Source organism: Vanessa cardui, chromosome 7 (assembly GCF_905220365.1).
Source record: "Vanessa cardui chromosome 7, ilVanCard2.1, whole genome shotgun sequence".
In the NCBI taxonomy this organism is placed as follows: Eukaryota; Metazoa; Arthropoda; class Insecta; order Lepidoptera; family Nymphalidae; genus Vanessa; species Vanessa cardui.
Genome location: NC_061129.1, coordinates 12,870,396 through 12,897,957, shown reverse-complemented (window position 1 = coordinate 12,897,957; position 27,562 = coordinate 12,870,396). Strand labels below are relative to the sequence as shown.

The 27,562-nt window shown below is 31.5% G+C and overlaps 1 protein-coding gene across 3 annotated transcripts in view; it reads left to right on the top strand.

The window, feature by feature from the left end:
• The first annotated feature begins 2,751 nt into the window (after positions 1 to 2,751).
• The window catches only part of LOC124531019 (zinc finger protein chinmo), a 55,726-nt gene continuing 30,915 nt past the window's right edge, over positions 2,752 to 27,562 (top strand). The window contains exons 1-2 of one of the 3 annotated variants that reach the window (XM_047105409.1): positions 2,752 to 2,904; positions 26,610 to 26,755. In XM_047105409.1, coding sequence (XP_046961365.1) covers positions 2,903 to 2,904; positions 26,610 to 26,755 — 148 coding nt within the window. In that variant the 5' untranslated portion in view covers positions 2,752 to 2,902. Of the gene's footprint in view, positions 2,905 to 6,528; positions 6,928 to 26,609; positions 26,756 to 27,562 lie in introns of those variants that run through there. The other 2 variants (XM_047105410.1, XM_047105408.1) reach the window with 2 other exon arrangements.

The window sequence follows — 27,562 nt, the reverse complement described above, 5'->3', positions numbered from 1 at the left end:
TACCATCAGTTGGCCTATATGCTCGTCCGCCAACCTATTCCATAAAAAAAATACTTACCAACACCAACATATTACGTATACAGATCTCGTTATATCAACAAAATATAAAAAATATATTTGGGTTGCAGTCAATCTTATCTGCTTGTCTTTATATTAAATAAAGTGACGATTTATGCAAACATAATAAAACCAATATCACAAACAAACAGATAATGTCTGTTCATTTGCTAATGCATTCACCTGCCCACATAACACTTTCTATTGTTATATATTAAATATATAATTTAAAGGACTATACAAGACAGTTTACCAAAAATATTTATTAAAGTGGAAACTTAATGACATTTCTAAGATATATAGCACAAAACTAATGCCTTGTCTTGTAATGTAAATAAAACTAGATATATATGTATATATACATAGTGGGTTCTTAGTGTTATTTTTAAAGCATTAATATAAATTGGTGTTAATGTTCTTTGAACGTCCTCTCGATCAACGTAACGAAAACATTTGAATCACAAGTATGTACCAAACAATAATCTAACCTAAATGTATCTTCAAATGATAAGCTATCATTTGATGCTACTCAAACTATATGAAAGTTCTGTATCTTTGCTATAGATATAATTCTAAGTGTAACGAAATTCTATATAGTAAACTCTATAAAGTATAATTTTCATTAGGTCTGTCAAAGTATTTTTTATTGAAAGCAAATAAAACTAGTCTATTTAACCCTTTTGAATTATTATGTTACAAGATTTTTATATCATTAGGATATGAAGCCATCAGCCACCATCTTAAAAAAACATAAATACTTTCTTGTTTTGACAATACATTAGGGTGTTAAATATTCACACGTTGAAAAATATTATCTATTTTTAAGCCTTTACTTACTTTACTTTTGATTTTATTAAATTGATGGTAATTAAAATAATGATTTTTAATCATTTAATTTTTTATTTAGTACTTAAGTACTAATATTTGGTACTTTTTGAATTCAGGATAAACTGTACGAGATAATTGTTAGTGAAAACTCCGCAAATTATGCTCTTTTATTAGTTAAGACTGTTTAATTCTGTAATAAAAATGTTTTAGATTTTTTTTTAATTCATAACAAAAGAAACATTTAAAAAGATACAAAACTAGTCGTAGATACTCACTACATATGATGATATATTACCTGAACCAAATTATAGCGACTATAGTGAATTGATTCAAGACGCATCGTTTGACCTAGTTATGGGTCTAGAGCTATTTTGGAAAGAGGACACCAGCTGCATTCGTTAAAGCCATCGTGACCCGGTTTTTTTAGTTGAGTTGAGTTCATCCTTTGTTAGATTGCCACTAAATGTCCATTTCAGTGAGATAGATAATCTCAAACACTTTACAGATAATACGTACAGTGGTTTTAGCAATGGAAAACCATCATTATTTGACCCAGTTTCAAAGCTCTAAGCTATTTCGGAAAGAGCGCAATTCCTGCACCGCCATGATGACCCGATTTCGACGGTGGATTCTCCTTTTGTTTTATGTATTTTGATCATTGATGAGATCTACATTAAGAGTCTTAAAATTTTATTGAGGCCTCAAAATATTTAGCTAATTAGCTTCTCAAGTCTCGTGCTAAGTGATAAATAATTACTATTTAATAGAAATGTTTTTTGCTATTCACTCGTGAATCGCGACTAATGTTGTTTTTTAATTCTATTTGTAATTATTTTAGTTTTATTAAAGCATTTTTTATTCTCAATTCTATGGAAAGACGAATTAATAAATCTATTTATAGTTATAGTCAACAAATATTGCATTCATATACTTATTTAAATGATAAATTTATTAATAAATACTTACTTAAAGATTTGATTTTTAAATGACTTTTTAGGTTTCACACAGCTTAATATTAAATGATTTGAGGATTGTTGAAAATGTCAGGGTCGCTATGCAAAAAATAAAACCTTCGAAGGCCACGACAGGCTTTAGAACATTATTTTTTGTGGCATATTGAATATTAAATCGAAACCATGTAATGTAATGTAATGTATTCAAATTGAATGCTCTTCGATTGGCGCTCCTCCCAAATTCCCTTGATTCAATAAAATCAAAAATTCAACTCTGCAGAACGTACCTATTTAAACACCAGCAATAATTCTATTGCAATTCTATATTTTTATTTAATTTGATGAAAAAGCTCATAAGGGAATATAGTTTTCAATAATTCGAATTGACGAAAAATCCTGTCCTATCAAAATAATGTGACGAAAAAGATTTTCCTTACACTATAAATTATACACCTGGAAGTATGACTGTATATTGTATGTGTATATTATGTAATTTATATTAAAATAATAAATAACACATATTAATAATTTCAATAAAGAATAAATCTTCTGTAAAAAATATTCTTTAAAGCGAAACTGAATCCAAGGCCCTCAATTCCATCGACTATCATAGCTTATTGTCTTCCAGCCGGCAGCGCAGGTGGATAATTGATCGAGCAAACAGCGTGGAATTTGGTGAAACCGTTACGCAATGCATTTTTTAGGGTCTGGTGGGGGTAGTCAGCGCTTTTCAGAAATTACAGGGCGGGAGCGGGGTGCGAACGGCGGGATATGACGTTCGATTTAAAGGGTAGGCTGGGGTGGGTAACGGAGCTGCAGGGCTGTTGACGGGCGGCCCGCGCGTGCGCGCTCAGCGGGGCTGCCGCCGCCCGATTTCCGCACGAACGTTGACAGTTCGTCCGGACTTCCTCGATACCGCGCGTCCGCGGCGCTGTACGCCTGTACCCCGGGCGATCCAGCCCCGCGCTGCCTGGCTGCCGGCCAACCTGCCCCGTGCCCCGTGCACTTCGAGCGACGCCGCCGCCGCTGCCGCCGCACATGGCGTATTGACGGATTATTTGTTCATGTAAGTACCGGGTATTATATACGCTGTATGTGCTTTATTTTCCGGATTGATATTTAGACCCTGTGCTCGATATGGGTGATATTGATAATTATTATTATCAGTCGCACCGTTGTGTCCCGTGCAAGTGTTTTTGTGTTAGAAATGTTTTTGTGTTTGTTTTCGTTTGTGAATGGTTTACTTTTGTGGTTGTGTGAAACATTCCGGGCTATCATCCCGAAATAATATGTGTTTTATGTTCAATTATCTTTCTGTGTGTTATTTAATTAATGTATAAGGACGATGAGTGATGATGCATATAAGAATTACTTATTTGTTTTTGTTATTTCAGTAGTTTGACGTAAAGGAAAATGTTTTGTTCAATAATGTCGAATTGCAAAAGTTTTATTACAGCCTCTATAACATAATTGAAATGGTATAACGTAAAAAGTTACATTAAATATTGTATATACTTAACTAGCTTACAATTATACTAATTTATAAAATGGATTGTATAGCATACTATATAACGAGTAAATAAATAACATTTAAGTAACGTTATTTTTGTACTCTGTAACTGTAACGTTATGTTTGATTGAAAATTAAAACATACGTCTGTATAAAATTGCAAAACCAATATATATGCTGGAGAAACATAATATTTTTGTTAAAGGTTTTATTATCAAATGGAGAAACAACGAATTTTACTCGATATTTATTCATTTTATAAGCAGAATGTGTTAAAACTTACAATATGTTTTACTAATTCTTTTACGCAAAGCCATTGTCTATTTATCAAGTCAGTTGCAGAAGTTTGGCATTGAACACTACGCACGCGCTTGTGTTTGTTCAGATGCGATCGGTAGCCATATTCTTGAAAACACTGATGCCCAAGAAAATGTCTAATTAAAAGTCATTATTAAAAAGTGCCATATAATTATCGAATTAATTATACGTAGTTAACAAGCCAATACAGTTACATATTAATATATATTTTTAATTGGTAACTATAAACTATATAAACAACAAATTTAAAGTATTCCGTTCCTTACATTTTTGTTCATTATTAATGTTTCATCTTTTTGAACTCGCTTTTGATTTACTTAATTGTTATTTTGCATGCATTAAAATTATGTACATTAAAACGAACGACTTAGAAAAAAGATTTGATATTTGGATTAGATATTTATATAATAGACGCTTCTAATATTGTCTATAAGTAAAACACTAAAACAATTATTTAAAATTACCTGTAGCTGGCGCTACTTGCGCGATAATGAATGCGCGTAAAACTTTATTGCCGTCATTAATTTAACACTGATAGCTATTTAATACACAGCGTATACATATTTTTAATATGAAACATCAGTCTGCTAATTTTTTTCTTAACGATAAATCTTTAATTTTCTGCATTCCAACTAAATTTTCTTAAGTTATTAATTCCTAAGCGTTCATGTCAACATTATTTTTTTTATTAATAATAATTGAAAAAAAAAAATTACTTATTCAAATTCTTATCGATTTAGGGTTATCTTTCTACTGTTGTTTTTGTGTGTCATTCACGTGCAAACAACAGAAAGTATTACTATAGTATTACTATAGAATAGTATGGGACTAGCCAATCAGTGCGATATCATTCTAGATTGGCTATTTGGAAAGCTATTAGTCTTTAAATCCTTTGTTTTTTTTTTTATTTAATAAAATCGATGAAGCCGGCCAGTTCACTACTACCATAAACTGACACTATAATAACGTTAAAATGATTTTAGCTTTTGAACTGTGATTTTAAATAAAATAAATTTATTTCATAGGCCTAATCATTTTTTATTTGTGCGTACCAATCCGCCTAGTCTGATTACATGATAGATGCAATGGAATCGGTGTGGACGATGATTAGATAACACAAAGAATTTGGTAAACCCTTTTGTGTACAGGTTGAATTGAAAAACATAAAATAAAAAAAAAATAAAACTATATCACAGGCGATTTGGATTTGAATTTCGAATATTACATATATTCCAAATTCAAATCAATATTTGATAAAGTATTTGTTTTCAACATAGATTAAAAAAAAGATATATAATTTATTTTATTATAAACCATGTCCCATTCTATTTTTTCATAATGGATCCAAGAGTTCATAACTGGTTTTATTTATTAAAATTTTAAATTAAGTGAATATGTAAATAAAACGCGAGGAAGACAGGTTCTGAATTAGTATAAAATCATATTTAATACAAAAATCTGTGACGATACATGAATTCCTTTAAACATTTTTTGTCGTTTTTATTGTCTAAAATTTCCACTAGTCCATATAATATCAAAACGGTCGCGGTACTTGTCTTATTATTATATTAGAACTTGGATTTGGCACTATTGCGTTTCCAAATAATTCGAAAATTTTTATAAAGTTTAAATATAATTAATTTATAATAGAAGTCTCCTTTTGGCTCACCTGTGTTCTAATTCCGTAGCGTTATCATAATTCAAATGGCCTTGCTAACAATGATAAGAAAACACATTCGATGTTCGATGTATTGTTCTTTATGCTGCACTTATGAATTTCATTACGGAACCCTAAACGTAAATTGTTTATTAAATGCATTACACGTTAACATTAATTAACGCCTTATAATTTATTTTTGTTATGTTTTATTTTTTACCGTATTTTGCTATGACGTCACAGCAGTTTACGTCATTGGGGTATTTGTAATCCATTTTAATGGATTTTGTAAATAGCACATTAAATTTTATTAAGTTTTGGTGCGATTGGTATTTTTTTCTATTGAAGATAATAATTAAAAACAATAATCTTTCGAGCAATCAAGAGCGTTCGTGTTTTAAAAATCCATATTATATATTGTATAATCAAATTAAAAATAATGATACGGCAAAAGATTTATTATTCAACATATGAGGACCCTGTCAGTAAAATCTATATTACGTTTTCTATTCTACTAATGTGCGCTGATAAACAATAATGATAAGCATTTGAGGAACTAATGCTATCAAGGTCTCTTGTAACAACTTTGTGCATCATTTTGATTTTAGTCGACTTCTAATAAACAACGTTATGTCATCCGATTTTTTCTTTTTGTTTATGCGTAGACGTTACGATGATACTTAACGTGCAGGGTTGTCGATATTTAATATTTATTTTAAAGATTATTTGAACTTTATTTTCTTTAAAACTCCTTCATCTGATGAATTTATTGAATTTAAAACTATTCTGAACGTAAACATATTCGTGATTATAAATATCTTTTTGTTTGTAATTAAACTAGTACCTATATAAAACACAATCATAGGCTATTTTTGGAAATGAATAGACGCAATTTTACCTTGATTTATTTAACTGGTAATACATTAGCTGTATTTAACCCGGTTTTACGGTTGATAAATATTCAACATGCATTGCTCGTCGACTTGCAGTAAATGATTGTGTTCGAGGTCATACATTGGCTCCGAGTTAAAATTGTGAAAATTAACGAAACCTTGAAGCGAGACCGATCACGGGAAAACTACGAGCGCGGCAGACGCGGCGTGTGCAGAATCGGCTGCACCGCGACGACGCCCGCGAGGGGCGCCGCTCTAGCCATCTTTTTTTCATTTTGCGTGCGTCTTTTTTTGGCAGCGCGCGTTAACCTTGGATTTTTTCATAGCGAAGCGCTGCACGTACGCGCGCAAGTTTCGGATAGTCGTAGAGCGTCCCCCACTCGGCGCGTCCGAATTTTCTGCATTCGGACGTTGTGAGAAGTTTTCGGCGGTCGCATTCGCGAGCGAGGCTCCCAGCGGTTAGGAGCGACGCGGTCGTACTCGAGATACTGTGCACAGCGCACGACGGCGATCGGCGCCAGCGCGCGTTGCAATATGCGGAAGTGAGGACGGACGCCCGCAGAACGGTGCTAGTGTTACTCCAGTGATACACGCAGTGAACGCACATTCAGTGATACGAACTATGATATTTGTGAACGGCTCGCGTAGAGCTCGAATGGTTTTGTTTTAATAAAATCAAGGACTGTGGAATTTGTCATTCATGGAATCGAGGAAAGTATTGTTATCATAATATTTTAATGTCTTTTAATATATGCGACTCGTTACGACGAGGTTGCCTGAATAAAGTTTCGTCTCATTTGCGAGTCAATGTAGTTTTCAAATAAGTATCGGAGTATGCAGCCTTTGATAAATACTTGTTGACACCCTGCGGCATGCGATAAATATTAAGTGTACAGGGGAGTACGGCAGATTACGCCTTAAAATGCACGCTTCAGAGGACATTTTTGCACACATCTCGTTCGCTTTCCTGGTTTTGCATACACGTGCTGCCGCTTTGGGGCTATTGAACTTGATAATGAGACAACCGTATTTCCTCTTTTTTTATACACCTATATTGCATCACTAAACTTTTTGCACGATCTTTGCAACCGGTTTCAGACTTTTCTTTTTTATGTATGTAATCGCGACCGAGTGCTTACTGAATGAAATTTTCGACTCTAACGTTCGTCGATTTCGGCCCGTGGAGTTGTAAAACATGATTTTAATAAATTCATCAAGGATCCAGTTTAGCGACAATGTTCGGTAATAATTATTATGGTGAATAAAGCGCGCGAGTAGGCAAGCCCGGAACCACTCCGTGAGGCGAAAACTGGTCCTACGACGCATTAACATTTGCATAGAAACTGTCAATGTGGCCCCGTGGTCAACTATTAGCACCTACCGCGGCCGCCCGTCCGCCCCGCGCTTGTCTCCGAGTGCTGCGCCCGCGCCGCCGCGACGTACGACACGCACTTTGTTAGTACCTACTAGGTACCTACCGATTCTACTCGCTTCAAATAGGGCTTCATAATTATTTAACCAAAAACGAAATACGAATACTTTGTAAGTGTATTGCATAACATGTGTATTTATTATTGATTTTGTAAGAGTGTGAGTGATACTTCTGTTTCATTAAACGAATCATTCGTTTATATTTATATAATTACAAAACTGAATTAAAAGTATACTACACTTATACATAACATAAGGCTTTTCATTCATAAAAAAATTAGCTGTAAATGATCTGATCAACATATAATGTAGCTTTAAGAAATAGATATACATGAAGTACATAATTATCTCATACCTATTATCTATTAATTACATATCTACATTCAATTTGAAAAACTATCTTCAAGGTCATAATATTTTATTTTAATTAAAACCAGTTATTCGAAGGTCATAGATAATCACACTAAAATAAACCGGCCCTCTAACACATAAGTACCTAGATACATAACTATACCATTAAAATATAAATAGATGCGATTCACAAAAAAGTATAAGATTCCTAAATATCTCAAGGAAGTTGGCGCCAATTTTATATCCAACGTTTGTATACTTTAAATATAATCTATACAAAAATAAATATCGCTTATTTAAAAAAAAAAATAACACTATTCCTTTGTTTGTTATTGAGCAACCTAAATTATTGGCTACTGGGAAGCAAGTGTTGGTACGAAGGTCGTGTACTGTATTTATGGCGCCTAAAATTTTTCTATCGTGAAACTATTCTGAATAAACAACGAATGAGTATGATGACGGACATTTAAACAATATTATCTATGATTGTATTTTTTTCATAATGAATGCATCTTGGTATAATATTCTTTCATTGTATGTGAAGCTTACCCATTAATAAGTTCAGACTTAGAACGTAGAATTCCTCAAACAGTCGACAGGGTTTTTGCATAAATATAAAATTAATGTTTCAAACTTACGATATATTTACGATTTACTACGAGAGTCGTTTAATTAATGAGCTATCTAGTACAAACGGGTAATGGCCTATTTACAGCATACTAACGGCTCGTCCCGACTTCGTCCGGCTGAAATAATAATAATTTGATGTATGTTCTGATCGCAGCACCACCTACTCCAATTGAAACAACAAATACATACAAAACAATTCATCGAAATCGGTTCAACGTTATGACTTTAGTATAATACAAGATTTATCTGAATAATGACTATACCTATTAGGTGATATAAAAATGTTTCTTTTTAAATGAATTTCTCTCAAGTTCATTCGGCATTCGAGGCATGTGCGTTCGATATTTAATAATGTATGTTACAACACTATCAAAAATTGTGTTTTCGGTTGTAATTAACATAAAGTGAATTAAATTTCGTTACGAATACATCCTAATTCCTAAACATTCAGCGCGTACGCAATTTATAATTTTCTGTTCACACGCCAAAGTATTTGAATGGATTATGTAATTAAATTCGGCTTGTTTTGTGTGTGATATAAAATTTACATTGTATTTGTTTTTAATATTATCCATTATTATATTAATTTATCCCATGAAAATATATTAACTTAATCTTTGTTGACGAATAGATAGGTATATTATTTTTCCGGCTAAGCAGAGTAAGATGTAGAAAATAATTGTTATATTATGTAATTGACATCAAATCCTTAAACATATACAAACATATAGTAGGTATAAAAACTGAAAAATATTGCATGACCTTGAATATTCACACTTAATGGTAGGGCTTTGTGTCAGTCCGTCTTGGCATATACTCATCATATATTCTAATGATGAATACTTGGTATTGCCGTGTTCCGGTTTGAAGCCCGAGTGAGCCAGTGTAGCTACACTAGGTACCTACTAATTATTTTGTTTCCAAAATTAGTTGATATGTCATATGGAGCATGTTTAATATTTCTTACAAAATTACATTTATAAAAAAGATTCTTTTACGTTCACTGTTCAAATACTAGTGAATAAAACACGTGGTATCTTTGCATTGAGATAACCTTATATTTCATAGGCATACTGCAAAGATAAGAGTTTGATTAGAGAATCATTTTTAGTATGAAACTATGATAAAAAATCGAAACATAAATGGAGCTGTTTCGTTATAATTCGTTAGATTTTTTTTTTAATAATATAACTGTTGGCAATTGCGATATTTTATCTGTGACCGAGTCAAAAAGCGACTATAATGTATCTTAGAAGTTAGTAGTAGTAATTGATTTTACGAATTATTTTCTAATGTTTGTGATTTAATTCAAGGTTATAATAAATTAATAAAAAACATAATTAATATGCAACAAAATCTATTCAGATATCATTAAAGTATCCATGTTTTTTTTGTCATTGATACTAAAAAGGGTTCTTTTAATGTTAAGACTTACCATACCTAGTAAGTCTTGACATTAAAAGAACCTGTAGTTATTTGAATGAATTCCATTTTTTTTCGAATTTTTAAAATTTTTTTTATATAGTAAGTTTGATTGTTATCATTATGTTCGAAATGCAAATTTTATGGTATTCTGCAAAGGCGTGATGGTAACCAAACGACATTTCAATGTTACAATATAAATAATTCTTACGCAACTAATTAAGGAAACGGAGGTATTAGAAGGAAAACGATTTATTTTATGAGGTTTTAATTTATTTTCAAATATGTATATCTTTTGTGTGAATTTCACAATGTTTTTATATCGGCACGTCCCAGCCCAGCGGTGGGAGAGGAGGGGCATTGGGAGGTACAAGGACATCTCGGAGGGCCTTCGAGGCGCGACGCTTACGTAACAAAACCAAGGTCGCTTCGTATTCAATGCGTTGGTGAATAAGCATTGCGGCCTGCGTGCAATATAATATGGCGTTGTTTTAACGATAAGTTAACCCTTATCGTGGCAAAAAAATTTTTTTAAAGAAAAGCAAAAACAAATTATTTCGGTGGTTTCTTTGGGTCATAAAAAACATAAAAAAAATAAATAAAAAAATCATGATATGGAAATTTCGGAAAAACAATATGTATACTATAATATACATTGCTACGTTTACTGTGATTAGCGCATTTTTGGGACTGTATATTATACTATACATTGCTTTATTTAGGCAGGGTTTGAATTAAACTGCTTTTAACATTTACCAAAAAATAAACGGCATAATTTTAAATAAAAATACATATATTACTGATAATAAAAATATTTAATTAAAAAGAAAAATTTTTTGAATAAAAACTTTACCTAATTAAAACCCTAAAAATGTTTTTACTATAAAAACATAGATTCTATTGCTTGTGGTGACTCTAAAATACAATTTAGTTTTTTCACATAACAAAGGTGAACCTTACACGCCCCTACAATTATATACGCCTATAATGATATTAATCGCCAAAAAATCTAGTATTTCTTCTCTTGTAACTTTTATGGATCTTCCAGTTCTTTGTGTGCTATTTAAATTAGTGTCAGTTATAATGATATCTTCTCTATTCTGTCTCTAAGCCTTCTGTAAAAAAATCTATAAAATTTAACTAAAGGAGACCAATAAGATGGTACATTTTCCAAAAACATAGGTTTTGCTATTTCTGCATTGTTTTTGAACTGTGCTTTTTGCCAACGAAAGGTAAATTGATTTTTCTAGTGCAGTAAAGAGGGTAAGGATGAAATTGAAGGTTCTGCGTCATAATTAGTCTCTGATGGATTAGGAAACACCTGTTTAAGAATGGAAGTAAGAAGAACTTCATTTATTTCGGCATAATTGTCATCTATATGCGTTCCGTCATCATCAGAACTTTGTATGAGGTTTAACCTTTCGTAGCTGGAATTTATCGAGGCTGCTTCGGAACTTTCTGCCGGTCCAATCATTCCAGCTTCATCACCGCTATTTGCCCCATCACTTGAGTCAGAGTCTGCATTATTTTCAGGCACTAAGGATAAAATCCGCCTAGCTTTTTCACTCATAGCAGTCTAAAACCAAAGCAAAATAAACATGCAAAACAACCATCCCAACCATCATGTTAGTAAAGCAATAGTGTGTTATAGATAGGTAAATACTTTATTATTGGTCCCATAATGAAGAAAATTATCATGCAGTATTAATAAATAATAGAGAACACAAAATAATAATAAAAGTAATAGTATTTTTATGGAAATCAAGCCCACAACCTCGTGAGTATCTCAGCAGACGATTTCTAAAATCAACAGGGTAGTAGGTTCTTTTTAAATTATAATAAAATTGATTCAGTAGTTCAAATAGAAAAGAAGATTACAAGTATCTTAAATTTATTTTAAAGTTTAGTTAGTTTAGAGTAAAACAATATTGATCCCGTGAAGTTAGCAATGTATATTATTCTATACACATCAAATGAAAGGTAAATTAGTCCTATTGTGGCATTGTATAGTATAATATACGTTAGTAAAAAACACGACAAAATCATGCTAATTCGTATAGCGACAACAATAATTTTATAAAAACATGTAAGTACAGACATTAGAGAATGTTTATTTTATAAAATACATACACATTAGGGCGCATAATAATAAAAATAAAATAAAACTTACCTTCGATAAAAAATAACGGTTCACCTTGACAGTTATTTTTCAAATTTGATTTAACATTATTACAGATAACGTAATATTTTTATTTTTTAAGTGTAAAGAAACGTCTAGAAATGTCATTTGTTCAATAAAACTATGTTAAAATATATTTGTTATAATAGTATATTTTTGTGAAGTTATACGTATAGTATACTATACAAAATAAAGATAAGGGTTAAAGTTAACTATTTTAATTATATAGATTTGACCTTTGATTTCATAAGTGTATTTTACACATAGTATGATTTCGATTAAGTGTATGTTATGTATATTAATTATTATGAAAAATCAATGAATGACTTTTTGTATAATTTACTTAAATGTGTATGAAAGGAATTCTGTTCAGGAATATTTATTTTATGTATTTAATACAGACGTTCCAAACTATAAGAGTGTGAGACTATGCATGGTCGTAAATTTCTAATAATTGTAATAAAACATTTAAAAATATATTTTGGGAAAATTTTCTTTACGGGCAACACTGGGTAACTTTAAATAATGTGTATATTAGGTTATACATAATCAACTCATATTTAACCTTAACGTTTCCCTATAAAATATACTTAGGGTAAGTACTATCTCTATCATTTGTTAAAAACAAAAAAAAATCATTGTATGATACACAATTAGTGACATATTTTCTCAATAGTCAATGCTTTATTGTTTAGCTCTAGTAGTTGGACTCCATATCCAGTCACCATTTAAAAGTTCCCTGTATATATCTACTAGAAAACAATAAAAAATGACGGCAATACTATATAAATATTAACAAATATTAACATTAGTTTGTTGCTGAAATGACCCATTGATTTTTTTTTAATTGTATATAAAAAAAAAATTATAACGTGCAATGATAAAAACAAATAATTTCAAAGTATATCGTACATTCATATAATTAATACTACCATAATGTCGGAGGGCCTTTTGGTTCGATTACGTAATAGTATTTCAAGGCTGTTTAAAGTTGGACCGTTTTAGGTTACATTTTTGTGTATAAATATACTTTTAAATGCATATCGTTAACACGTCGTAACGTTACAAGGTGTATTGAAAAGGTTTGCTCGTTTCTTTAATGATAATGATAGTTTTGAATGTCAGAATATACTGCCGTTCCATTTTTAAAAAATCTATAAAAATATCAAATATGAAAACAATCGTTATATTAGGGTATGAGTTTTGAAAAAAGAATTTGAATTTTTAATCGAAAATATTTAATTCTTTTTTTCTTTAAAGTGGTACTAGATGCAACCATGTATTGAGACATTTGGCCCTGAATGTGTCAAAAGAGACTCGATGCAAAACTCCTTAGTTTATTTAAAAATTTATAAATATTCGTTTTTTTTTGTTTTATATTCTATTGTATTTAAATACTATCAGTTGCATATTAAACATACAGCTAAAATTGTTTTCTTTGTCTTTATGTGCTACAATGCGTCAATCACTTTTAATTAGATGCACAAAACGTTTCTAATAATAAGAATTTAAAGTATTATTACATATACTGTTAGTTTTGGAATGGATTATATTTAAAACTTTATCGTATCCCTTCCATCCCATCCAAGGTTAAGAGGCCTGTAGGCCCTGGGGCAATGAACAATTGATATCCCTGAATAAGATAACAATTATTTTCAGTCTTCAAAACCACTCATCCGATTCAAATAATCTTCCATATTTTTCATACATAAGGGGATAGTTGTTAAAATAAAAAAGTTTTAGCGAGTACATTAATTTTGCAACGTAACTAGAAAATACGTTCAAGCGAATGCGTTTTTTTACGAACGCTACCTTAACGTAAGATTCACATCTTGATAATTGAGATGTTTTCTATAGAAGAATATTACAATGTAAAAGATACCACGAAATATCCCCAAAGATTTGTTAATATACTATACTGATAATACTAAGTATTTCGTTTAGGTTTTGTTAGTAATTTATAAAATCACAAACCGTATGATTGTAACATTCAATAGGTAAAGTTCTTAGTCGACAGTAAAACAGAATATTTCGTCAGTACATTGTAAGAGTATTCGAATCGAATTCCGTTGAAATTGGCGTGAGAATATTACTTTCCCTCTCAGAATCTTTTTGTATCTTATGACAACTGTCAATCGATGAACTAGTGTCAAATGTACGAGTACGATATACAGTACCTAATAATTCAGCAATTAGAATATATGTACCTGTATAGTAAATAAGTATTGTACAGTATTCCATATTTAAAAAAAATACTAAAATGATAACGAAGTAGATAAAAAATAAGAAAAGCGTTTAAATAATAATAAAAAATGCGAATATATTTAGAACATTGTTAAAAGAAAAGTTATTAATTTATATTCATTATTATAAAAGCGAATGTAACTGTCTGTTCGTCTGTTACGCTGTCGACCGGACATAATTTGATGAAACCACTGGATCCACTGTTTGAAGCGAGCTTGAATCCAAATAAATCCCTAACAAAATCTACGGACCCTCCCACAATTTTTTTTTATAAAACGCTTGCGTAAAATGCAAATCCAGATACCGAATTTTGGCACATTCAAATTCATACAGCGTAATGTAATAGTATACTCCTTGTTAGCGCTACTCATGTAGACATTTGAAACTGGAAACTCGTCTTGTGCGGTGGTAACTAGTCAACGTATAAGTCAAGAACTTATGGGGGGGCTTACTACTCCGTTTTATCCGTTTATCTAGCAATTTTTGTACTACAATCACAACTACGCTCCATAAAACACATATTATATTTTTGGTTTGGATGTATATCTCACATTTAACGCCCACGGTTTCGTTTCGTTTATATACACAAAATTTGATACCGCATTGACGCCATATCATTGGTAGTCTATGATTTTCATTATAGATTTGCGAAAAAATTGGCTTTTTAGACTTCGACGAAACTGTTATTAGATTTTTTGTAAGTACAATTAAAGTGGATATAAGTAGTTAAATGGTGTTGTAAAAGATATATTCATCAAAAACTGTTTTTAGGACACCATCTTGTTTGTTTATCGTTATTCCTTCTTAGATTTGGATGCGTTAAAATGACGGCGTTTATTAGTATTGTGTGACGCTCGTGAATACAATAAGTCAGATTAGTGTGAGTGAGACGATTAACGTAAGAGATAGCAAAATAAAACAAATTAGATTGATGACTAGAACTAGTAAACAGGCAGTAGCTCTGAGCAACACATGAGTGTTGTCTGACAGCATCGCAGAACATATTTTTCACATCTTTAGGACTGTATATCCATGTAGAAACAAAAAAAGAAAGAGAAGAAATGTCTTTGTTTTTAAGAGTTACGCGTAGTAGCGGAGGGGCGTTCTTCGTAAGCGAATAGATCTATCAACGTTTAAGCGGTATCGAGTACTACATTGTTATTTTTATTAATTTCTTTGCTCCTATGACAACAATGGGTAATGTAACCTGTGTGAGACAGTTGTCTACACGAAACAGGTTTTACTTGATATTTTTTTTTATATATTTGGGTCAAGGATTATTTCTTTTCAAAATATGAAGGTCGTTATTTTTAATTTTATTCGTGCAACGCGGAACTTGGCTCATTGTCCGTGAGTCGTGTCCAAAGTGTAACCCTTTCACATTTGCATATTATACACAATGTTTTCTAGTTTTAATTATTTTAATTGAATATTATAACATAACATATTACAGTCTATTTTATTGAATATTCAGAAGTTTTAAAATTTGGCCTTTAATGATTTAGAACTGAAGCCCTTCAAAGTTCTCATTGTTTCAACTTGAGCCAACAACGTTTACCTACTATACAGCTAGCGGCAAAATTACAAGTAACACGAGGGTTATGTAATCTGTATAGACATACATATAGCTTATTCCAATGGAAGTCGGAAAAAAGGTAAACAAACTTTTTACGATTTACGTATTTCATGCAATTTGTTAATAACTCAATTGCATTGTGCATTACTAAGACTTTATTATTAATAAATATTTATAATAACAATAGTATTACACTTCACTACTTATGTCTACATAAATTATACTTCCAAAATTTCGATAACAGTTTTTCGCAAATCCGTAGTGAATGCCACAGATTAATATAGCTCTTAAGCCATGATATCGCGTCAATTCAATCAAATGTTGTTTATTTGGCTTTTGTTCCTGTTATGGTTGGAATGGAGTATATACGAGAATTAACTAAGTTATCGGTATGAGACGGTATGATGACCAATCGAAGCGGAAGAGATACTCATTTACTTAAGTTCTTTCACTCCTATGTGTTATTATTTGATTCAGTGGCGGATTTATAAATCTGCCGCTAGTAGGCTCTTCAATATTTACCGCCCCTACTTATTTTTGCAACATTTATGATTTGTGTTCTATCGTCCTCATTACATCGGCTTTTCCCGTTATTAGTATGATTATAAACTAGGTGATATTTCTGTCAGTTACTAGATTATTTTTCCAACTCGCTATGTAGTGACGAGAATAAGGATTACGGACGTTATGTGTATACATATAATTATAAGCTTTTTTATTTCTGTAAGACAAATTTGGGCTAAATTTGCCGACCCTCCAAATCTGTTGCTCTAGGCTTCAGTCTACTTAGCCTAGTGGTAAATCCGCTTGGTTTGATTGTAGAATAAATGATTAATTAATGGTACCCAGGTAGAGTTATATTAAATAATATAAAACACAAAGCGTATTGGATGATGTAGTACAAGCTTCGCGTTCAGCTGCACTAGTGAAAGGTGGCCGGCCATAGTGCACGCACTGGATCGTTTGCGCATGCGTCGTGCTTCAAAACAACTCCGAATGTAGGCGCGGTTCATAGTTTTTTCTCACAGATAGAAGACGTGATCCAAAATGATGAAATAAGAGATTAGTTGATTACAGAATTGATAATTATTTTTTATTACGGAAAATAATTTGTTTGCGTATCATGAAATTGTTTTTGGATTAATAATTAGTATATATTAACTAGCGACCCGACTCGGCTTCACACGGGTGCAATGTTGAATGTTTAAATTATTAGTTTTTTTATTATATTGTCCAAGTATTATATATAAAAACCTTCCTCACGAATCATTCAATCTATTGAACCGCATCAAAATCCGTTGCGTAATTTTAAAGATGTAAGCATACATAGGGACAGATATCGGTAAGCGACTTTATTTTGTACTATGTAATGATTTAACGAAATAATTGTAAAGTATTAATTCAATAATAAATAAAATAAATAAAATCTTTAAAAAGTCGAAATGTTATTTATTTTATAGCTGTGATCACGTAAAAGTAAGTAAATCGAAATGTACCCTGAGATTAGCTTTGAAAGATTATACGACTTTCTATGTTTGATTTTATTAGGTACGAGATGTGCCTGGGAATTATGTCACGTTGACTTTACAAAATGAAACACAGTTCTAACTGAAGTGTCTGACACGCGTGAATCAAGTGTGTAATCGGATCCATCAAAAAAAAATCATCAAAATAGGTTGGCACGTCAATGACGTAAATACGTGATATTATAGATTAAATTTTGAAAATGTACATTTAATAGTTATTTTTATAAATAGACACTAATTATAATATAAGTATTTTAATTATATATATAACCTTTGTAAGGAAAACAATAAACAAACTGTATTACCATAGACCATTTGATGCATAGACAAGACTTATTAATAGATATATAATATATGTGACATATTCCCGTCTCGGTTTCACTATCTTGAACAATATATTTCTAAAGTTTACCTTTAACATGTGTATATTATCATAGACTCAGAGGTTGTGTTGCGAAACGCAACCGTGCGTGTGCGCATTGCAGCGGCATGCAACTTTCTATTTTGACGAGACCCCTCTTCGCCTCCCAACGTGGGCCCCTCGTTTGCCGGAAAAGCAATGCAAGTAGAAAGTCAGCTTTTGTGATACCTAAAAATGATATTTAGATGTTTAACAGGCCATTGATTATACCGAATTTCTACTAATTTAACTACAATATTTTTTATAGTTATTTATGTTATTTTTTTCGAACGGTTACGTAAATAAAAAAAATACAATGAAAACTTAGTTATATCCAGTTTTAAAACCTGATCTTCGTTTAAAATCATTATTCGCCTTGAAAAAGATTAAGCCTCTCTAAGTAATTTTTCTTATAGACAATTAAGACAAACGTTTATATCAAAACACTTTAATTTGTTGCATGCAATACTAAGTTAAAATACCGGGTCTAGCTTATAAATTTCTTTTTGGGTTTTCTGTCAAAAATCTTAGTAATAGTACATAGGTTAGAAGTTAGTATTTATCTCGACAAGCACGTAACGTCAGACTGTACGCCTGCACTTATTTGACTAATTATCATCATTTTGGTTTATATTGGGTTAGGGTGCAAGCGTGCTCTCATATACACACTTGTCCGCTTTTATATCTCCTGTATTAGATAATGCTATTATAGTCAAATCAAAACAAATTCCTGTATTTAATATAAAAGCATTATAAATATGTTTTGATTGTCAAGTTATATTTCAAACACTACCACGGGTTCCTGACCTGTCATGAACCAGCGAAACGCAGCGGGTTTCAGACAGTCAGGAGTCAGAAATCATCATCGTAGGGTTCAGTTAATATGGCTATATTACAGCTGTCGTAAGATTACGTTCACATTAGATGCACTCATTCGACTCGTTTGAAATTTAGAAAACAGGCCTGCATACGTTTCGACATCGCCTTTCGTAATCACTTGCTAAGCCCTTTGGAGTCATTTGCATACTGACTGTGTCAGGATTGTTAAAGGATTTTGGGGCAACAATCGAAAGTTATATTTAATTGAATAAATATTATAATTAGCTGTCATTAAAAAAATCGTGATAAATATAAAAACAATATTCATAATTAAAACTTTAACACATGATTTTAAAAATAAAACTGTTTTTTCGTGATGCAAAGTTATGCACATATATTTGTTTGAATTTAATTTAAGATGTTTTTTATACGGAATTGAATGAAAGTGAACGCATCTTTCTACGAGATTTTTTGATGGAGAATGAATGAAATGCGCCTCTTGTCAATTTACGATTCAAATTTAAATTAAGAATTTGTACCCAACGTTTGTATACATGACGTTATGAAGATAAGTTCAATCCTTTCTTGTACTGAATTACACTTTTATTTTTTAAATAATTTTTGTATAAGTAATGTAATATTTTTACTTGCTATGATATTTATGATTTATTATTGCGCGTAATCAGAATGTTTTTGTTTTGGGCAACGTTAGTATGAGTAGACCCTCCGCTCATTCAAGTGATTTTCGACCTTATTGCCAACGCCTTATAAGTCATTTGTGTATCACGTATTGTGAATCAAAGCACCGCCTTCCTTTCCAACTGTGATAGAGTTATTCGGAAGTGACCCATCAAATTATTGCTTCAAAAACGTTGTTGGATCTTAAAGATGAGGAAATACATACTTATTCTTGTATTTTATCCTTTTCTCCATTGTGACAAGTGAATTTTATGATTATAGATGTTTTAACTTGTTTCTTATTTGATATGTTAGCCTTTGCATGCAATTATAAAATTTGGATTTATGTTATTGATGCGCCTGCTTCCCTTCCAAGCAACATATTTAAGTTTTAGGCTATTATATGCTTTGTGTCTTTATTAGACCGGCTCACTGACTATGCTGCCTGCTTATTAACCGTCTTCAAAAAAATATATTCAATTTATTATTATTTATTCAATAGTTATCATAGACTTCATTGTCAAACGCGTGTATTGAAGAGCTAGTCAAATTTTACCCATTAAATAAAGATAATGAGTACATCGCCCCGTTTATTATTTATATATAATATGTATTTATACAGATAGATAATACAATCAACGAAAAGGAATAGGTTTCGTTATCGGTAAATATTTGTTGCTCGCTACGGAATACCTTATTTCCGCATAACTGTGTCCCAATTGTGAAGTCAACGAGTGCATATTAAAGTACATACGTACAATTTGGGAGCGATATTAGTTCCATGTCACGAAACGAAACGTGAGACGACGATTTTAAATAACCGTTTCGAATGACGACGGCTACTTACGATATTACAACTATCACAGGGGGTTATGCTTTTATTGTTTTCAGATAAAATGCTATCAATTCAAATCAAAATATACTTCATTGAAGTAGGCTTTTTCAAGCACTTTTGAATAGTCATTTAACAACTATATTAATTGAAGCTACCACCGGTCCGGAAAGTAGATTCTACCGAGAAGAACCGCCAAGAAACTCATTAGTTACTCTTTTTCAACAAATTTTATTTCGTGGTAAAGTTTAAACAAAGCGTTCGTTACTGTAATGTCACATTTCGAAATTTAATATTATATAGAGAAGCAAGAATTGATAACTCTCATAAAATCGCTTTACAATTAAGAACTAAAATTAATTTATATAAAATAAGTCACCATCGAAATATTTTGACTTACAAAAATTTTATTTATTTCATTTTAATGTTACTATTCACACAAACCCATTGTGCGTTTACTACGACGATTTTTACGGTGAATGAGAACGGCATTACGTAACGAAAAGCACGCCATGACCACAGACTAATAAATTACTTAGAAATGCCATTAGTACAACACAATAGTCTTACTATGACATCACAGTACTCTCAATTTTACTATTGATAATATTTATAGGTAGAGATGACTAACGCGACCATAATTGTTTTTATGAGGTTATGTTTTGAGTTCAAGATAATATTGGTGCCTATTGAATACTTGTTTATTTTGTTCTTCTGAAAACAGGCTACAACTATTTTGAGACATGTATGAAGGTTTGTTATGATTGTACTCTTTATTTGTAAGGTGGATCTTCCGTCGTTCTTGTTCTGTGTACACAACAATGAGGCTTTGAACTTGGTTTGTTTATAGCTATGCGATTGGTACTTGTTATTTTTGAATAAGTATCTTTGTTGAACTACACTCTGATAAAATTAAGCGAACTAAACTTTGAGACGCGTTCCTTATTATTGTTAAATGAAATTTTTAGTTATGTTTGTTATGAGATTCCCGTTTAAAATTTCTCGTAAGAAATGAATAGAAATTACGAATATTATATAATAGGTTGGACTTATATATAATACGAAATTTATAATTTTGTTTTTTAAGTATCGTTACCGATGGAACACGTGGGTCTGATTAATGATTTTAGGTTCAAATATGTTAATAGTAAGGACATATTTTGTGAGGTATCCTCCATGTTTCAAATGAAAGTCAAGATCTGAGCCCACGTGTGGGACATTGACGATCTGCTAGTACTAATATTTAATGAGTTTTTATATGTAATTTAATATTCACATGTTATAGTTAAGCTGTAGAAAGAAAATCTAATAACGTTTTTTTACAAGCGTTGCGTGTCGTATAAATCGGTATTGTATTTTTTTTTTATTGCGGAACATTTCATTTTAAGAACACTTTCGATACCTGTCAAGGCCAGCTCTAAACGGTTTATATTCATAATAAAACATAGCAACGTTGTCCAATGTTATCACTTTACTAATTACATAATAATTTAATAATTATTACCTAATTTTATTACGAGAATTATTTGGTGGTAGGGCTTTGTACTAGCTCTTATAGGTAGGTACCACCCACTCATCAGTTATTCTTCTGCCAAATAACAGTACTCAGTATTATTGTGTTACGGTTTGAAGGGTGAGTAAGCCAGTGTAACTACAGGCACAAGGGACATAACATCTTAGTTCCCAAGGTTGGTGGCACATTGACGATGTAAAGTTATATGTAATAGTTAATATTTCTTACAGCGTCATTGTCTATGGGTGATGATGACCACTTACCATCAGGTGGTCCTTATGGTTGTCCGCCAACCTATACCATAAAAAATGAACTTAAATAAAGGTGCCGTTTGATATTAATTTGTTTACCGAAATATTTCCTAAGCCCTTATGATTCTAGGCTCTACATAATATAATAAAATTGACTAATAAGTTTGAATTTACACTGATATCCGTTAAATTAGAACCTCCCTTAACACACGAAATCCTTTTAACATTACATAGTATAAAACAAAGTCGCTTACTGCTGTCTGTCTTTACGTATGCTTAGATCTTTAAAATTACACAACGGATTTTGATACGGTTTTTTGATAGTGATTCGAGAGGAAGATCGAATATAACACATGGACAATATAGTAAAGAGACACTGAATAATTTTGAAGTTTCTAATGTGATGTAAATACAATATTTCTATAGTATATTCAGTATCAGTATTGCACGTGCGAGGCCGGGGCACGTCGCTAGCGCTACTAAAACCTTTGTGAGAGCCATTTTCGGCACTGATCGGAGAATCCTATTTAATATTATCCGTGGCTCGTTCTCTCTCGGCTATCCTCGGGGGATATATAACACAGATCTAAACTATAGCTATAATATGTACACATTAGCGCATTTGATATATGTATATTTTGTCGCTATTATTCATGTTGTTTATATATTTGTTAAACTTTTCCTAATTAGAAAGTGAATAATCAGAAAGACTAAGGAAATATGTTTCTATATATAAAAAATATACTGTAGTTCATTGCTGTAACTATTCGTTTTACATTCACGAGTGGTTCTTGAAGCGTAGTTGTAAAGACAAATTTCGTAGTTTATCTTCCGTTTCGGTTGGGGCAAAATTAAAAACGAAATTATTTGAACGTTTTCTAACAGTATTATAAAGGAGGAAGTCTATGATGCTATGAGTATTTACTCATTCAATATATAAATTCCTTAATGAGCCTTCAGGATGAAGTAGGTTGTAGATTATTTTGTTATTAAAAAGGGTTGTTACTAATAATTTTTGCAAAGTAAGTCGAAAATGATCAAATGGATGCGTTTCTTAATAACTCCTTAACGATAAGTGACACATACCTAAATACTTTTAAAATAACATCGTAGAGATTAGAAATATCCATATAAAAGTGCGCGAAAACGTATAATTTACAAATTAAATTACTAGACAAAAATAAAATAATATTTGTAAGAAGGTAGTTAATTAACATTTATAATTCATTTTTATTTTATTTTTATATAGTAAACTTATTTACTTTAAAGTAGTAACGTACCTAATACTTAATGCGGTCAAAAGTACGGGCCTTAACTAATACTACGTAAACGTAACGCTCAAATTCGATGGATACACTTCTTCCAAGGCGCCCATAGAAATCTCACTCGGAAATATAATTTTGTCCGGATTCTTCAAAACAACATTCGGTGACATTTCAAAACGAATCAAAATTGCTTTTACTTGTTTGAATGAAAACAATTGTCGTTTATTATGTAAGAGATATAATACGCCTACAGTAATTTAAAAACATTATTGATATGTGAAATAAAATTAATTGACAATTTCACGAGAATTAATACCTAATAATTAGTGTAATAATTAGTGTGGCAATGTTTATTTAAGTTTTAATATTAAGTAATTAATAAATAAATAATAATATAATAAATAAAACTTTTGTTATTTATTTTAGAATTTTAAACTAGTTGATATCTTTCTAAATATTTATAGGTCTACAAAATATAAAAAATTCGCCTCGCGCCCTCTGTACGCTTAGGTTTTTTAAACCAGGCAACGGATTTGAAACAGTTTTCACCAATCGCAATAAATATCTAGAAGATTACTATATATAATACATGTATGTTATAGCGAAGAAAAATCGCGAATTTATATTTTCCTAGATCTATTTTTTTAAATATTATAAATGTGAAAGTAACTCGTTCTGACTGTCTGTCTGTCGCTCATTCACGACCAAACCGATGAACCGAATTTGATGAAATTTGGTAGTAAGCAATCTTGAGCTTCAAGAAAGGACGTAGGCTACTTTTAGCCTAACACATAATAACCAACATCCTAAAACATGTATATATTTGACTCTTTGTGCCCAAGTGAAACCGGGACGAGTAGCTAGTGTAAGTAGCAATTTATGGCAATATTTACTAAAGTCTCTAAGAACACCAAAATATATAATTTATCCTAAATGTTAAACATCGCTTTAAGCGTTTTCATATTCACGGTTTTTATTTCCTCATATAAAGCAAAACTTCTATAAGATAACGTTAGAAAACGTCCCGACTCCCGTATCTCGGTGAAAATTGGTATATACGTCCGTTTTTCCCGAAGTTTTCCCATTTCCCTCAATAACATTTGAATAGGGAATGTTTTTGATGATTTTCGCGGTTCGTGAAGCGTGTTAACCCAAATAGGGGGCGGACATTGGCACATCTATAGCCGTGGTTATTGTTTTCCGTTCTAGTAAAGAAAGTTAGAACCCGTAAATGTCCCACTACTGGGTTTCCTCAACTTTTACAAAGAAGATTGCCGATGTAAGGAATAGTTGATATTACAGTGACAATGTTTATGAGAGATGGTTAGATATATTTGTTCGTCCGTTCACCTATTTTATAAAAATAATAATAAATATAATTATTTATTTAATTAAAATTTACTTATTGAAATGTAAATTATTAATTGTTTGTCAATAAAATAAAGCGTCTTGTCTATAAAATAATTACTCTATGGCATTGCCGAGTGACCGTTTCCGCGGCACTTTGCGCAACTCGGTGCAGCCGTCCCCCTTCCCCCCAAGCCAGTGCGCGTGCGCGTGTGCTGCATTCCGGAACCGGGTCGCAGCCGAAATTCCTCCACCTCCATTCTAACTTGACCTCCCCCCTACGCACAGAACAAACACGCACAATACGACCCAAAAGTTCAACCAACGCTGGCGGTGTTACGTGCACGCATGCAAATATACAGTTAGGTCGTAACGGAGTGCTGGGAATCAAATCGATACCGTATCGACTCGGCTCGTGCTTTCTGATGTTTTAGGCCAAATGGTTCAAAATTATAGGGCCAGGTTAGATTTACGATGTTTAGATAACGTGAGTATTTGCTGCAGCGTATTATGTCTGCTTGGGGGTTTTCAACTTATAAATAACGTAGCTTACAAATAAACTAGAAGTATCAGTACAAAACTACTTTTTATATTATATTCTTCAATAATGTTTATTTATGTCTTTATTAACAGTTTTGGTAGTAAAATAGTATATAAATAAGGCAATAATAGAACACATCTCATGATCACTAAGATAAATAGTTCATTTTTAATTTAGTAGTATTTCTTTTTAAAAATAGCCGTAAATAAATAACTTTATTATCATTGTTATACAAAAGCTTATAACAATGATATGATACTATTGACTTCCGTTTATTTACTTTTCATTTTATTATTCTGTCACACTGTCTTTGAGGAACATATATTTTTTAATCTATAAAATATGTTTATAAAACTATTGCTTTAAACCATATTTTTGTATTTATTTATTGAAGGTTACATTTTAATTTGCCGTTTTTAATATCTGTAGAAAACATAACTATTTTTTTATTGTAAACTTCACCGGTCGTATTAAAAAAAAAAAGGAAATTAAAACCTTTCAATATTTTGAGTGACATAAGTCTGTTATGACAGTATCACTCGTAATTTCAATATAAGGAAATACATTTAGTCCAAAACTATAGTATAAAATTCTTCCTCCCTATATTTACGTTGTGTTTCAGGGCGGACACTTATATTTTAGTCATTAGTCGCCCGTCGCTAAATAAGGTATATATATCGAACTACCCTTAATACAATAAAAAATCGATAAAGTTATTTCCGCTTGGCTATACTGCGTTTAATAAATAATGTTCCCTACAATGTGAGAACCATCACTTGTACATGCATTAAATATTTATCGATGTCAGACCTAGTTTATCGACAGAATCGTTTGTTTGCTACAAATTATGAAGTTTAAAGGTCGTTTCGTATATAGGATGTGTACATTGTACATACGTTACTAATATATATGTATGTATATAGAAGGCTTGAAACATTTTGTATCTATAAATAATTTTAAAACAAATTTCATGTAGATATATAAGGCAATATTAAAGGTAAGATTTAATAAGGAGTTGTGTTTAAGTTCATGTGTTTAAGATTCTTCTATCTTTGATTACTCGAAATCCGAAGCATGAATTTTAAGATAACGCCTACAATTAACAAGAACTTTATGCTACTAGATACTATAGTCTAACTAGGTTTTCTTGGTTCTTGTGATATTTTAATGATTTAAAAAAATAATTTGTATGTTATAGATATAGACTCTTTATTTTCGAGACAAAAATTGCTTGTTTATTACGATAATATTTCTAAAAGACTCACTTAGTAATACTGATAACTTATAAGTTATCTTACAATATTTAAGATTTTAAATTGTGTGTCATAAGTTATTCTTCTTCTTTTCATTTATGTTAACATGTTAATAATCTGTCATTACCTTTACAGGGCAGGTATCCGAGGCGGCCCGGGCATGGACTCCCAACAGCAGCAGTACTGCCTTAAGTGGAACAGCTTCGGCTCCAATTTGGCCACGTCGTTCGCGAACCTCTGGAACTCGGAAAGTCTTGCTGACGTCACGCTCTATTGCGAGGGTAAGTTCACTTTTAGTATTTTTATAATGATGTAGGGTTTTCTTTGAGACTGCTAGAAAAATAGACTTTTACAGATTACGAGTTTTTGATAGGTTTCACGACACTTACGGGTGAGATTCGTGTAGAGAAATGAAGTTAATCTGTTCACCAGAAATCACATAGCTTATAGATGTTTTACCAAACTAATATTATAAAGAGATAAGTCTATTTTTATGTATGGATTTAGGGTTATATGTATCAATCGAACTTCAGTATAATAGCTGATTAATGATTCAAGATGTAAAGTTGTATGTGCCTTATTTTGATAACTTATTCGGATGGGCAAACTAAGTTATTTTAAATAATAATAATTTATATTGAATTGTTTATAATAAACATACTATCTGCTTTATCGTCGAGTAACCACTGGGGTCTAATTTTAATCATACATCCATTCAAATACGCGTAAAGTATTTCATCGAAACCGATCAAACCTTATAACAAGTCAGTTACATATACACTTCTAGAAGTATACTTATGTATAAAATAATATTTAGAAACAATTGGGTCTCGGCAAGTTCTTAATCGTATTAATGTTAAGGGGTATAGGGTACTTTATAAGGAATCTTTACCAATTAGTGTGATTGAAGCCGTGTATACTTCAGAGCGCGAACGTAACACAGGTGGGCGGACGAACAACATAAAAACAATATAAACGATAGCTGCTTTAAAGTTATTTTTAATTAGAATTACCTATTTATAACAACAACAACAACAGCCTGTAAATTCCCACCGCTGGGCTAAAGGCCTCCTCTCCCTTTGAGGAAA